The 13,221-nt window shown below is 37.0% G+C and overlaps 1 protein-coding gene across 3 annotated transcripts in view; it reads right to left on the bottom strand.

Moving 5' to 3' along the window:
• The window catches only part of TOP2B (DNA topoisomerase II beta), a 59,207-nt gene that overhangs the window by 2,901 nt on the left and 43,085 nt on the right, over positions 1-13,221 (bottom strand). Inside the window, exons 21-33 of one of the 3 annotated variants that reach the window (XM_068152269.1) lie at positions 12,310-12,541; positions 10,673-10,807; positions 10,055-10,255; positions 8,300-8,495; positions 8,082-8,173; positions 6,751-6,906; positions 6,529-6,612; positions 5,339-5,536; positions 4,848-4,992; positions 2,739-2,897; positions 1,723-1,930; positions 1,160-1,242; positions 797-907 (exon numbers count right to left, since the gene is read on the bottom strand). In XM_068152269.1, the coding sequence (XP_068008370.1) occupies positions 797-907; positions 1,160-1,242; positions 1,723-1,930; positions 2,739-2,897; positions 4,848-4,992; positions 5,339-5,536; positions 6,529-6,612; positions 6,751-6,906; positions 8,082-8,173; positions 8,300-8,495; positions 10,055-10,255; positions 10,673-10,807; positions 12,310-12,541 (2,000 nt within the window). The remainder of the gene's footprint in view (positions 1-796; positions 908-1,159; positions 1,243-1,722; positions 1,931-2,738; positions 2,898-4,847; positions 4,993-5,338; positions 5,537-6,528; positions 6,613-6,750; positions 6,907-8,081; positions 8,174-8,299; positions 8,496-10,054; positions 10,256-10,672; positions 10,808-12,309; positions 12,542-13,221) is intronic. The other 2 variants (XM_068152270.1, XM_068152271.1) reach the window with 2 other exon arrangements.

Genomic DNA, 13,221 nt, shown 5'->3' with positions numbered 1-13,221 from the left:
CCTGTAGGGAACACCAGAGGTCAAGAGATTTCATCTCCAATTGATCAAAGTCTGAAAAGAAGCTGAAGCCATACCTATGCCTTTTATTTCTACTCATTGAGAAAGGCATGTGGCTGCACAGGTAGCAAGCCGTAACAGAAACTCAACCAGCTCTGGTACTTTTGTTTCACCACACAACAGGCACTCTCAGGGCAAGAGTGAGTGGATGTTACAATATCTATAACTGTTACATGTGATGGAGCTATGCTCTCCTAGAGGTGGTTCTTGCCTGTTGATGGGAAGTGGTGAATGAATTCCTTGCTCTGTGTGTGGTTTTTGCTTTACCTATTAAACTGTCTGTATCTCAGCCATGACTCTCTCCCTCATCCCACCAGTGGGGGTTTGTGTTGTTGGAAGTGAGGAAGTGGCTGTCTGGTGCTTAGTTGCTAATAGGTGTTAAACCACAACACCTACTTAGGACATTCTTGGGGATTTCTCCTTTGCACTTGCTCTCCTTCCTTTTAAAGTAAGTTAAGTCCATTTATAGAGGACTATCTTCAACCCCAAGGTCATATTGTTTCACTTTTGCACTCATTCCCTGAGGGTAAAAACCTTCCATTAGTTAAACTATAAGGAAAGTACTAAGTTTTGACACTACAGTAGCCTGTCAAAAGAAAGAAATTAATATCTGGAAGAAGTTCACACCCTATCCTGACTTTCACCACGCTCAGAATAAATGAATGCAGTTCCTGCTTTGAAGATGTGAACAGACAATGCAAAATAAATGGATTGGCTTACAGGACAATCCTATACATACCCTTCTTAGCAGCTACTGTTTTACTTGGTATTTTCTCTGTTTGTTTTGGGGCAAAAGATGAGGAGAAAACAGGAGCAGAATCCTCTTCATCACTGTCCAATTTTGCTGTATCTACAAACACAGATTATGATTCACTGCATATTTTACATCATTAGTATTAATTGCAGTCAAAATTTGTCTTAGGAATTCCTTCTGATACTACAGCTACGGCTGTACTGTGACTTTCTTAGCTTTGCTCCTCTAAGGACCAGAACCTCCTTCCCCTTTCCCCTTTATAAATCTGGACATCGTTCTTCTGTGTGAAGCTTATGTATACCACAAACTCTTCAATATGTATTCCATAACAGTTGAAAGCAAGCTCACCATCATCTGTCTTCTGAGAGTAAGACGGAAAAGAGAAGATGTTCCCAAACTCTTGATTTTTCTTGTCCTGAGACATTTTCCTACTTCCAAAGGGGAAAAGGAAATGATGAGTTGCATTAACTACATGCTCAAATATGTAGACAATATCCATATGAAATTAAATTTCTGGGTTAGCATGAGACAGATTTTCTAGCATTTCTGTATTTGCTTGCAGCATTCAAACCCCTAAAATTACCACTCAGTCATGAACTTCAGGCACTTAAAATAACCAGAATCATGTTTTCTTTTTACAGTTCTGTATAGTAGAATGGCATGAGATGGAACACAGAGAATCTTATAAAATGCAGATGAACAGACAATATTATTGACAGTGGTAAGCCATTTTTACCTCTGCATAGGTCAGCTGCACAGCTGAAGTAACAGCCTTAGACACTGTTCTATCTTGTATGCTTTAACTCCTCTCCAGAAGTGTATACATTTTATTTCACATGGTACATACAGAGTATTAACAGGCTGCATGCAAAAAAACTGCTAGTAAAATACTGCTGAGTTACAGTACTTACTCTGGAGATAATTTTGATTTGGCTGGGGAGAAGTCATATTCATCTTTTTCTAAACTGTCCAAGGGAACAAACTCATCTTCTCTGTCATTTGTAACTGGAGAAGCTTTGACTTTGAGCTCATCCAAATCGTTATTATTGTTGGCATCATCATCATCATCTGCATCATCATCTTCTTCTGAGAAGTCAAAAGTATACTTGGGCCTCTCAGCTAAAAAAACCACCAAACATATATACATTTCAAGAGAGCTGTTTATGTTAATACACAAATAAACTAAAGCGGAAGTCACTGAACAATCCCTGCCTCAGAACAGACATGACATAAAGGCTGAAGGAAAAGACACTTGTTTGAGCCTGGAAGGACAAAGGGACATAAAGTGTTACCAACCATCTAATACCATTTGTGCCTTGCTCATGTACCTTCAGACCTTCAGCTAATGGCATTATGGAGACATCACTGCATGACTGCTTTTAAGGAATGCAAATCCTTCACTTCAATTGAAGTTTTCTTGGATCTATCATTAGAACATTCTTCCTAATCAAGTGCTTGAAAAATTGATCAACTATTTTCCAGAGAAACCTGTATATTTTCTTAAATAATCAAATATTTGTGTCTTTTCCAAACTTTCAGTCTCTGATATTTTTTCTTTTCATGTTCTATTCAGAATTTGTATGATAAATTTTTATTAGCCATTTGGGCCTTATTTGGCAGTGTAATAGGGTTTTCTGTTTGTAATGGCATTATCTTGTCTATTTTTTGTATAATTCACTCGTTTTGTGAGTAATTTCTATTCCATAGTTTAGAATAAGGGAAAAATTTTCTGGACCAAGTTAGAAAATCTTTCATTTCAACTCTAAGTTCCTGATCCTGACATTAAGTGTTTGCACACAATGAAGGAAGCATAATGCAAGCTAGCTGTAGAAGAGAAAGTCTTATAGGAAGGTTATGGTCAAAGGAAAATACAGTTCCCGAGTTGAAACATTCAGTTACAATGCACAATTCGCAGAAGCCTGAGTACCTGCAGCTCTCCTAAGCAGAGAATCTCTTGGAATAATCACAGGCTCATTCTCTTCTAAATCACTTTCAGACTTGGATTCATCATCTGACCATGGGTTTCGTTTCTTCACTTTTTTTGCACTGGGTTTTGTAGACGATGGTGCTTTTCTTACCCTAGTACCTGCATGGTAAAGCATTTACCATGGTCAGACAGTATTTTCATCTTTTCTAATCAAGAAGAGAATAGAAGAGAATAGAAGAGAATAGAGAATATACCAGACCAGACCAGACCAGGTTGGAAGAGACCTTCAAGATCATCGTGTCCAACCTATCATCCAACACCACCTAATCAACTAAAACATGCAACCAAGCACCCTATCCAGTCTCCTCCTGAACACCTCCAATGATGGTGACTCCACCACCTCCCCAGGCAGCCCATTCCAACGGGCAGTCACTCTCTCTGTGTAGAACTTCTTCCTAACCTCCAGCCTAAACCTCCCCTGACGCAGCTTGAGACTGTGTCCTCTTGTTCTGGTGCTGGTTGCCTGGGAGAAGAGACCAACGATGCATAAGTTTAGCATACTTTTTTATCTTTACAAGTTCTACTTTAAATACTTAGTTTTAAATTTTCCTCTCCTTCCTGAAGAAAAAATTAATGCAATGAAATGATTTCACAAGAACCTGACCTACTGCCAAGCAAATCTATTTTATGACTGAAAAACATAAAAGTCTCTAATGTGAAGTTATAGCTCCTCTGCAATCAAGCCTCCATGTTTTTAAAGGTTGCTGGGGTTTTCCATTAAAAGAACCATCAGTTTTCCATTATTCAGGGAAGATGGTCAGGAACAGTTACTGAAAAATCCAATTAACATGGGAAGCACAGGATACCCTACTGAGGGGGAACAATGAAGTCAGTCAGTTGCAGGGCAAGTTTAGGTCAGTCTGGGCTCTGGCTCAGTACTGGCTAGGGTGCATGTTGTCAGCTCAGAACTATACTCAGTTAATCTATTTAGGTTGGATAAACCCCATAACTAAAACCAGATCTTATCTCAGAAGAACTATTTATGTAACCTTTAGGGTTTTTTTGGGGTTTTTTTAAGCCCCTTATGCTTAAACCCTCTCTTCTGTCTTTAGCTTTCTTTTTTGTTGCCACCTCATTGTTCAATCAGCACCAATAAATTCCTACTAACAGAGGGAAAACGTGAAGTGAGGGTAGATATCAGTTAGTCTGCCAAGCCATAAGATGTAGCTTTTTAGAAGTCATGATGATTATGTCAACATGTCCAGTTATTTAACTAGGTTTTACTTGGACTGATGCTGAATGTCATGTCCTTCAACATCAGAGAACACGCCAACTAGAAATTTCAGGTTGCACAGAATTTGTCTGTAAAAATAATCCCGTTTTCTACTCACAAATTCAAAGATTTAATCCCTCTTTGCAAAATGAATGTAGGAGATGTAAAAAACACCATCTCTAGAAAAAGCAGCTTGCATAACAGGAATTTCAGCAGAGGATTTTCAAGTGTTTCCACACAGCTCTTTGGGGAAGAAAATCAGATCAAATAACTGATTATTGTGGTATATTCCCCAGTCTCTGTTAAAAATTAAAACTAGGCATTAAAAATACATGTAACGCCCAATTAGTATACACAGCTAGGGTTAACCATATTAACTGTGCAAGAATCATGGAAAGACATGGACATGTTGGAGCAAGTTCATAGGAGGTCCACAAAGCCAGGCTGAGAGAGTTGGAGTTGTTCATCATGGAGAAGAGGAGGCTCCAGGGAGACTTTATAGCAGCTTTCCAGCACCTGAGGGGGCCCTCCAGGAAATCTGTGGAGGGACTTTTTACAAAGGCTTGTAGTGATAGGACAAGAGGGAATAGATTTAAATGGAATGCAGGTAGATTTAGATTAGAGATTAAGGAGAAATTTTTCGCCATGAGAGTGAGGAAGCACTGGAACAGGTTGCCCAGAGAAGCAGTGGGTACCCCCTCCATAGAAGCATTCAAGACCAGGCTGGATGGGGCTTTGAGCAATTTGGTCTAGCAGATGTCCCTGTGCACAGCAGTGGGGTACAAACTAGATGATCTTTAAGGTCACTTCCAGCTCAAATCATTCTATGATCTTACCAGCCTCCTTCTTCTCTCTCTTAGGTTTAGGAATTTTAGTGGCTGTGGCTGATGTATTCAGCGAGTCATCCCCAGCACCCTCAGCTGGTGCACCACCAAATTCTTCATCAAATTCCATTTTTATTGCTAGAGAATCAGTTTCACCCTGAAAATACAACAAAAAAGGGTAAAATACAATACATTGCATCTTTATATTTCAAGATAGAAATGGAAAAGGTTTGTAGAAGGTAATAAATTACACTAGTATGTTGACATTTGTTGAACAGTCTTGGAAAGGAGAAATCTCTATAAAAACACCTGAACAGTAAGAAGCTACAAGAGGATTGCAAACATCAAAGAAAACCAGTACTTACTTCTTCATGCATTAAGTCAGCAAAACAGTAAAAATGCAGCATGAATGAGGTCTAGCAGTTTGGACTTATTATACAGGGTAGAAAAATGCAGAAGTTAAATAAAAAAATAATCTAACCATAGACTTAGTTTTGATTTACCTTTTTCTTTTTCAGCAGTTTCCTACTGGCATCAGCTTTCATGGCAGATGTAATCTGTGGAACTATTCTTCTGCCAAATGGTGATGGCATGGTTTCTTCCAACTGAAGTTTCTTCATCTTGGGTTTACCAACTTTGCCTTTGATTGGTTTGCCAACCACACCTGCTAAAACATCTTCCCTCTCCTGTGCTTCTACTTTCTAACAAACAAGGAGGGATGGAGGGGAAACACATTCTTTTTAATGAGGACAAAGAGGAACATGGGGATTATTTATGATTCATCTCCTTTTAACATGGAGCAAAAGACTTCCCTTAATTCTTGCTTGAATAGTAACACACTTCCCAGTAATGGCCAATGAAGCACCTAATGTCAGTAAATTCTTCATTAACCTGTACAGTTACAAACTACACTTTTATTAAAGGTTAAATAAAGTTTTGGACATTGTTAGATTGAATATCTTTTATCTAGTTTCTATTTGTGATGTATGTGTCTGGGTACTGAGGGAACTTTTCAGTACATCAACATTTAATTTAAGCAGCTAGTTTCCCACGTGATTTTTAAGGCACATTTTCTCCTCTTTTTCCTCAGTATGAACACAGACATCTGAACAGAACAATTCCAGCTGCAGCTGTACCATGAACTCACGAAGAAATAAAACAAACACCTTATTTGCATTATCCTGTGTCACTGCCCTTTTCAGGCAACACTGAAAGCTGAGGCTCAGCAAGTTATTCACCAATAGGACTTCGCCTTTTCCCAGAGTTAGTGATGAGGCAAAGTAAGAGCCTCTCACATAGTGCTTTTGATCTACATACTTTGCATACAGCTTTGCATTTGACAATACTTCTAGCCTCACAGCTAATCAGGTCATGTAGAAATACTGTAATTATTTCCAGTTACTACACCCAGGTTTGTGTGCAATCTGAAAACAAGTTTTGTCAATTTTCCTTTTCTCATCACTGACTTGGAAAAAAACATTAAATTATATAGATGCAAGAGACAATCCCTGAGGAACACAACTAGGACCAGAATTATCCAATGTTGGTTTCCCACTTACCACAGTATTTGGAGGTTTATCTGCTTCTAATCCAAAATGTGGTGGGTTTATCCCTTGCATTTAAATATGCTTAATTAATGTTTTAATTAATTTATATTTAATATTTTAAGGAAGATATGTAAAATAAAACGTACTTCAAGCTCTTCAACAAAGGCTGCTAAATCTTCTTTCCAGAGATCTGAAGAAGACTTCCTCTTAAGGTCATTTAGCTCTCTCTCCTAAAACAGTAAAGAAGTATGTAGAAGGTGAGTTACAACACTGCAACTGAAGTAAATAATAATGTAATTGAACATTCACAATTAGACACACCAGTAATTACTGTATCATTCCAGAAAAGCCTTCCATGGTTTACCAACCTTTGAATCTCTCTGCTTGATCATCTCTTCTACTTTCTCTTTTGTCAGTGACCACAGAGACATATTTAAGATATAGTTGAAGTCAGGTCCAGAAGTTGAGCCAGAAGCAGAGGAAGCATCATCATTCTGGTTCTGTGGGTCCTCCTCTTCTGCTGCCTAAAATGAAACATTCACAAGTATTAGTAATTGTAGCTCTATGCATGAACAGAAATTTGATATTTAAGAAAACAAATCCAAACCTGATGCTAGCCATCTGCTTTGTATGCTATGGGCTACAAATACTGGTACCATCCTAATCGCACAGGGCTATGATCTTTGCCCTTGTGATATTCATGTTTCTCTCTTTCTTTAGAAATGAGCACTCTTTTGGATAAAAATTGCTATCAAACCCTTGAATGTACAAACTGTGGTTTCAAAAATTCCTCGTAATCTCACATATAATAGTTGTGTAATAAAATGCAATACACTGCACAGAGTTAAGGTACAGTTGTTTAAAAAGAGGCAAAGCAAACCAAATGAGAACTAGCAAAAGCAGTAGCAATGGCACAAGATTGGCTGACAAAAATTTCAAGCTGCTTTTCAAAGTGGTTTCATCTTCCCATAGCAAAGCGTGAAACTAAACTTGTTACATATCTCTTTTGGAACAATGAAAAACACCTATTGCATTTTATAAAAGCAGAAATAACAATAGGTCAAGGTCAAATTTACTAAACTTCAAAAGCTATAGCCTCGTAATACTCATGTTTCGTAACAACAATTACTAGTAAGTTACAAATAAATACTTGGTTTTGCAATCATATGATATATAAATAAGGTGATAATCAGTTGTGTGTGAGGCAAGTGATGCAGCATTTTAAGTATTGGCCAGTCAGAAATCACAGAATCACAGAATATATCTGGTTGGAAGAGGCATCCAAGATAATCCAGTCCAAGCTTATCCCGTCCAACCTTCGATCGACCACCAAAGGGTCAACACTAAACTATGGTCTTAAGCAGAATGTCCATACACTGCTCCAGCACCTCCAGTCAAGTTGCCAGTTTTGATTTGAGTACATTATGAAATTCAGTCTTCCACATACTCATTTTCAGACCTGTATTATCTAGTTTTCTTCCAGGAATTACCAACATATGACACCAATATTATGTAACAACATTTTTGTACAAGTTTAATGCATATTTAAAAATGGAAGGCAATAAAGAGTAATGAATAATCTTTTTTAAGTATTATGGCATCTTATAAATTGGACTACTAGAAAACAAACATCTGAAGAAATTAATGTTATTTATAACATCAACATCATCAAATGTATCCAGACATTTAAGATGATTACCTTTTCCTGCGCTTCTTTCCAGGCTTTCACTGGATCAGATTCATAACCTCGCTGGACCAACATCTGAATCAAATCTCTCTTTGATCTGTTCTCTACAAAACACACAGGTGCCACCAGCGTCATGAAAATAAATGCCTTACACACAAGTACAGTCTAATGTATTTAAACCATTTCCAGATTTTCCCCCACTGTTACCAGTCTGCCTTACACATATTCACCTATGGTAATTTTCCCTTGTATCTTCTCCAGGATGAAACGAGCTTGATTGTTAAGCTTGGTAGATTCTGCACCTAACATTCCCACGAGCCACTCCTTGCGTAAACTGTAATAATGTAGTCGCAAATCAAAGAACTCCTTCAGGATGTCTTGCACAGTTTCATACTTCTTTAAACATCCCATATGATCAAATAGCACCTAAAAAATACATAATATACATCTTGAAAGAGACACTGTAACTGGGACTTCATTAACCTTTGTGTACAAGCGTGTTGCACATATACATGCACCACACACAAAGTGGTATTTTGAAGGTTGTTGACTCAAACCTTACAATGGAACTACACAGCATATAGCTAGACAGATTTTATTTTGAATCACAAGTAGACTTAAGATGAGATTTATGGTAATATGCTCAAACAGGAAGACAGCTATATAAAGAAATATGTCTGAATTCAGGCATAGTCAGTTGACTAACCTTATCTAAATATTAAAGCACAAGTTCTGTAGCACTTAGTGATTCACAACCATTTAACGTAACAGTTGAAAGCATCTTTAATAATCGTTCCATTCAGCTGTGAAATCTGCCAGTTTTCAGCTGTAAGGCTGCCATCTTTCAAGTACAATCACAAAGTAATAAATAATTTTTACTTCATAGGTGAAATCAATCCTGCCTGAATTCTGACACCTCCAGTTTAGACATTAATAGGTGAACCAGTCTCCCTGAGCCCCCTCTACAGTCAACTGAAAGAAATAAGGCTCTCTAGAGGGCAATTCATCTATGTGAGGTATATGTTTGGGAGTTGAGTGAACAATAGCTAGTTCAACTTTCTAAGATGCTTGCACTAGGGCAGATTAATTCCTACACACACAGAAAGCAGTGTTTACTATTTATTTTAGATGTCAGAAAATGCAGGATTAAGCTGCAAAACATTTTGTAATCTGTTAAACATAAATTTGAAGACAGATCCTCACAGTTGTTCAAACCTGTGAAAAATGCTTTTTAAGCACAATCTACAAAACAGGCTAAGCAAGGAGTTTTTTCCTATGTCTATGATCTTTAACTTGATTTTAGCCTATTTTCACAAAGCTTTCAATTTATACCGTTGCTGCTGCTTTTACTGTATTTTTGTTTTGTGATACATGAAAGTAGTATCAACCATGCCAAAAAAGAACTGTTTTTTTCAGGCTCTGTAAAGGCAGGTTGTTTGGAAAGATTCTGACAGAAATTATTTTACAGTTCCAATCCCTCTCATAATACAGAGATCTGTACATTTGCTCACATCCTTACTCCCATCTTGCTACAAGCACAATCAACCATGTAAGTAATTTATATCATCATTATGTCTTCAGCAGCTTGAGGACGTTATACCTCCTATACCTTACAATCTAAAACAGGATTTAACTTGGTGGAAGCACTGGATAATTTAACTCCTATCAGAAAAGTAATAGTCCTGCATAAAGAGCAATTTTGAAAATGTAATTTTAAAACTCAGGTCTAATTATAATATTGCAGAAAGTTATTTATATGATCTACTTTACAGTAACCATTTTTTGATTAGCTGCAGAGAAAATTTTCAGTTACAGTTACCCCAAGCCTGTCTAATTTTGTTTGAAAGATTCAACAGAACTAAAATGGCTTTCAAATACACAATACACTATTCAATACCAAGTATCAAAGTCAGAACACTGCAAAATTATTTGAGTCAACAACAAGCAATAGTAAGGATTCTGATAGCCAAACATGAAAAAGTTACCATAGAATTACAAGTAAGACTTGTTTGAAGCTTAAAGACTTTGTGCAGTCCAGCAGCTTCTGCCTGTGCAAGTTTTTCTTCTGTCATCTTCACAACAAATTTCACAGTCGTGTCAGTGTGGTATTCCTTATAATCAGAAATTAATGCTGGAGTTTTTTCAGTTCCATTCAACATAGGTTCTAGAACCTGTTCTTTGTACACCTATTAAGAATAAGGCAGCAAAACCCAGAAACACTTCTTAAAATTACTAATTCCTTAAACAAAAAAAACAGCTTAATATTTCAAATCTTTCTGCATTACATCTGATATCAACTGCAAAACATAGGCCAAGACTAACATAAGAGGCATCTAACTAGGACAAGAAGATCCTACTCCACAGAAAAAGGAGATTAAACATCACTTCAGCAGAAGATATTCTTTGTAGCAGGGATAGCAGACAGAACAAGTAGAAAACCATCCCCCACATAGGCACACAAAAAAATGAAACTCTGTTCTCTTCCATGCATGTATAACCATCAAAAATTGTGTTAAAAGTTCAGCTATATGTAGGATTGAGTAATTTAACAGAAATTTGTGTTGCTTTGGGTTTTTATGTAAATATACTTCACTACTACTTACCTGGGTCCATGTCCTTACAGGAAGCTCTGTAATTTCTACTGTGTTCCTGTCCACCACAAATATTTCGCCACTCACTACATACTGGTTTTGACCAAGTTCCTGAATGGTTCCTTTGAAGTTTTTGTAGTTTGGGAGCTGAAATTGCAAAAACCAGCAAAGTGGTAATAATCTTTATAATAAAACATCAGGAAAATATTTGTTTCACATACACCATGCAGCTACAACCTTTTATTGTACTAATCCATCAACCAGCCTCCCATGCCTGTGAAAATTGTAAGTCATAGGAAAAATGCTACAGAATACACACATACAAGTGACAAAAGCAAGTATCTTAAGAAAATAGAGCTGAACCCCATGAGGTTCTTTCTTTGTGGGATTTTCATTGGGTTTTGGTTGGTTGGTTGGGTTGGGGGGCTTTATTTGCTTTGGTTTGGGTTTTTTGGTGCTTGTTTTGTTTGTATAGAAACCTGCAAGCATAGATACGGCATGACAGTAGAAGCAGATTAATATGCCAATTTCACAGTAACTTTACAGTAGTGGTGCTACTTTCCCTAATCTTTTGTTTTGGTTTGGTTTGGCTGTTTTGGTGGTTTTCTTAATTTGTTTGTTTGTTTTTTTTCACTCCTGTGCTGTTTGACAAAGAGAGTGGAACCCATCTAGTTTAAAAAAGAAGTAACTAACAGGGTGGGGACTTTTTTTTAACTGACTTGATTCCCTTATCCAGCTTACCATGCAGCCACAAACACATACCAGCATACAAAAAGGAGCTAGATGGAGGCAGAAATGCCTCTTTCAACCACAGTGAAGTCTATGAGACTAGACAGAAGGCCTAGGAGTCCGAAAGAAAGGCAATGGATTGCATTAATTGAAAAAAAAAAAAAAAAAAAAAGAATTTTAAAATCTATTCATTGTTCCCAAGAATTTACAAAAGTAAATTCATTATGTCATGAAAACTGATACTGCACACTGTGTAATCTGTGATCTTCTCCTATGACTTGATAAACACAACAAAGAAACTATATCCTTAAGTTGTAAAGCAAAGGACTCATTGTATTTCATCATGTATTTCCTTTGTTGGATACAGATATTCTGGGGTCACCTAGGTATTCTTCCTACCCAAATTTCTGGGAGTGTACACCACTTCCAAGACTTATAAAATTATAAATAACGAAACAGAAGCTAGATGCAGTTCAGAAGCTGCTGATTTTCTTGAATAGTTACTTCTTCCCCTGTGCTTACAGATGTATAAAAGAGAATAATTCAAACAAGACAGAGGAAATGGTAAGTTTGTCTAAAAGTAAGTAGTAGTAACTTCAAAAGAAATGAGTGGTACAACTTTTTACTTTAATACCATGTCATAACTACCCTGTAAGATTTGTAACTGTGAAGCCAGCAGACTGAAGAAAAAGGCCTCTGAAATAACGGAAAAAAATATCAATTGCAATGTTTTTTGCTGCCAGTTTTTTCCTGGCCTCATCCCAACAGTGAAATAAAGCTCCTACACAAAATTACAGGGACAATCCAACCCTAATGTTCCAATAATCAAACATTTCTAGACTGATATGAATTCATTTTGTTAGTATAAAATAAGTTTTGTTTGGCAAACATAAAATATCAGTATATACTACTATTTTTACCATTGGGTGGGGATCTAAGCCATCCAGCATTCGTCTGACATTGTTTACAATCTCTCTGGTATCGTAATTTGGAAGTTTGCAAGCCCATCCAGTACCAATTCCTTCAGCTCCATTTACTAAAACCATAGGAATGATGGGAATATACCATTCAGGCTCTACACGCTGGTTGTCATCATACAGGAATTTAAGTAAGTTGTCATCCACTGATGGAAAAAGCAGCCTTGCTAAGGGGCTTTAAAAAAAGAAAAAGAAGAGAACTGTTTAGCTAGTCCAGTAAGTAAAGTACATCATGTTATATCAGTCCACACCCACATATGATCTGCTTGTAAGATTTCTCTCCTATCTTCCTTTCTCTTTGACACTCTGAAGCTGAAAATGCAATGTATATACCTCATGAGAAAAGAAAGTTCTTCCCAGTGGAAGAGTGTTTATAACAGGTGCTGTTGTTCTACGATTTGCTTTCTTACCAATAACACACGTGCATAGTAACACTGGTAATCAATGACATTCGACATCTATAAAAATACTATTCATTCAAAACACAGCTCAATGCGACAGTAGGTCACCCAGTAAGAGAGCAACACAGCGTGCAAACAGTTGCAAAGCTTTGTTGCTTTATTGTAAGTCTAGCAGTCTGTGAAAATGACACAAAGGTTTTACTGGTGACTCCTTTTGCTCACTAGAACATCATCCTGGGTGAATATGATTTCCAGCACCTTATGGAGAAAGGGAAATGTACAAAACTAGATTATTGCAGAAGGAACATACATTACTACCAGTAAAACCTGATCCTTGCATACAAAGCTTACCATTACAAAATCAAATTAGGAATTAGGAAATCAGGAAACAAAAGAAGAAACATAACTTATAAAATACCTTGGTTTATGTAATGGAAGACATTCTAAAACTTTG

Source organism: Melanerpes formicivorus, unplaced genomic scaffold (genome assembly GCF_026170545.1).
Source record: "Melanerpes formicivorus ecotype bairdi unplaced genomic scaffold, bMelFor1.0.p_v2 SCAF_23, whole genome shotgun sequence".
Taxonomy (NCBI): Eukaryota; Metazoa; Chordata; class Aves; order Piciformes; family Picidae; genus Melanerpes; species Melanerpes formicivorus.
Note: the sequence above shows the minus strand (reverse complement) of the source record. Positions and strands in the feature narration are given on the sequence as shown.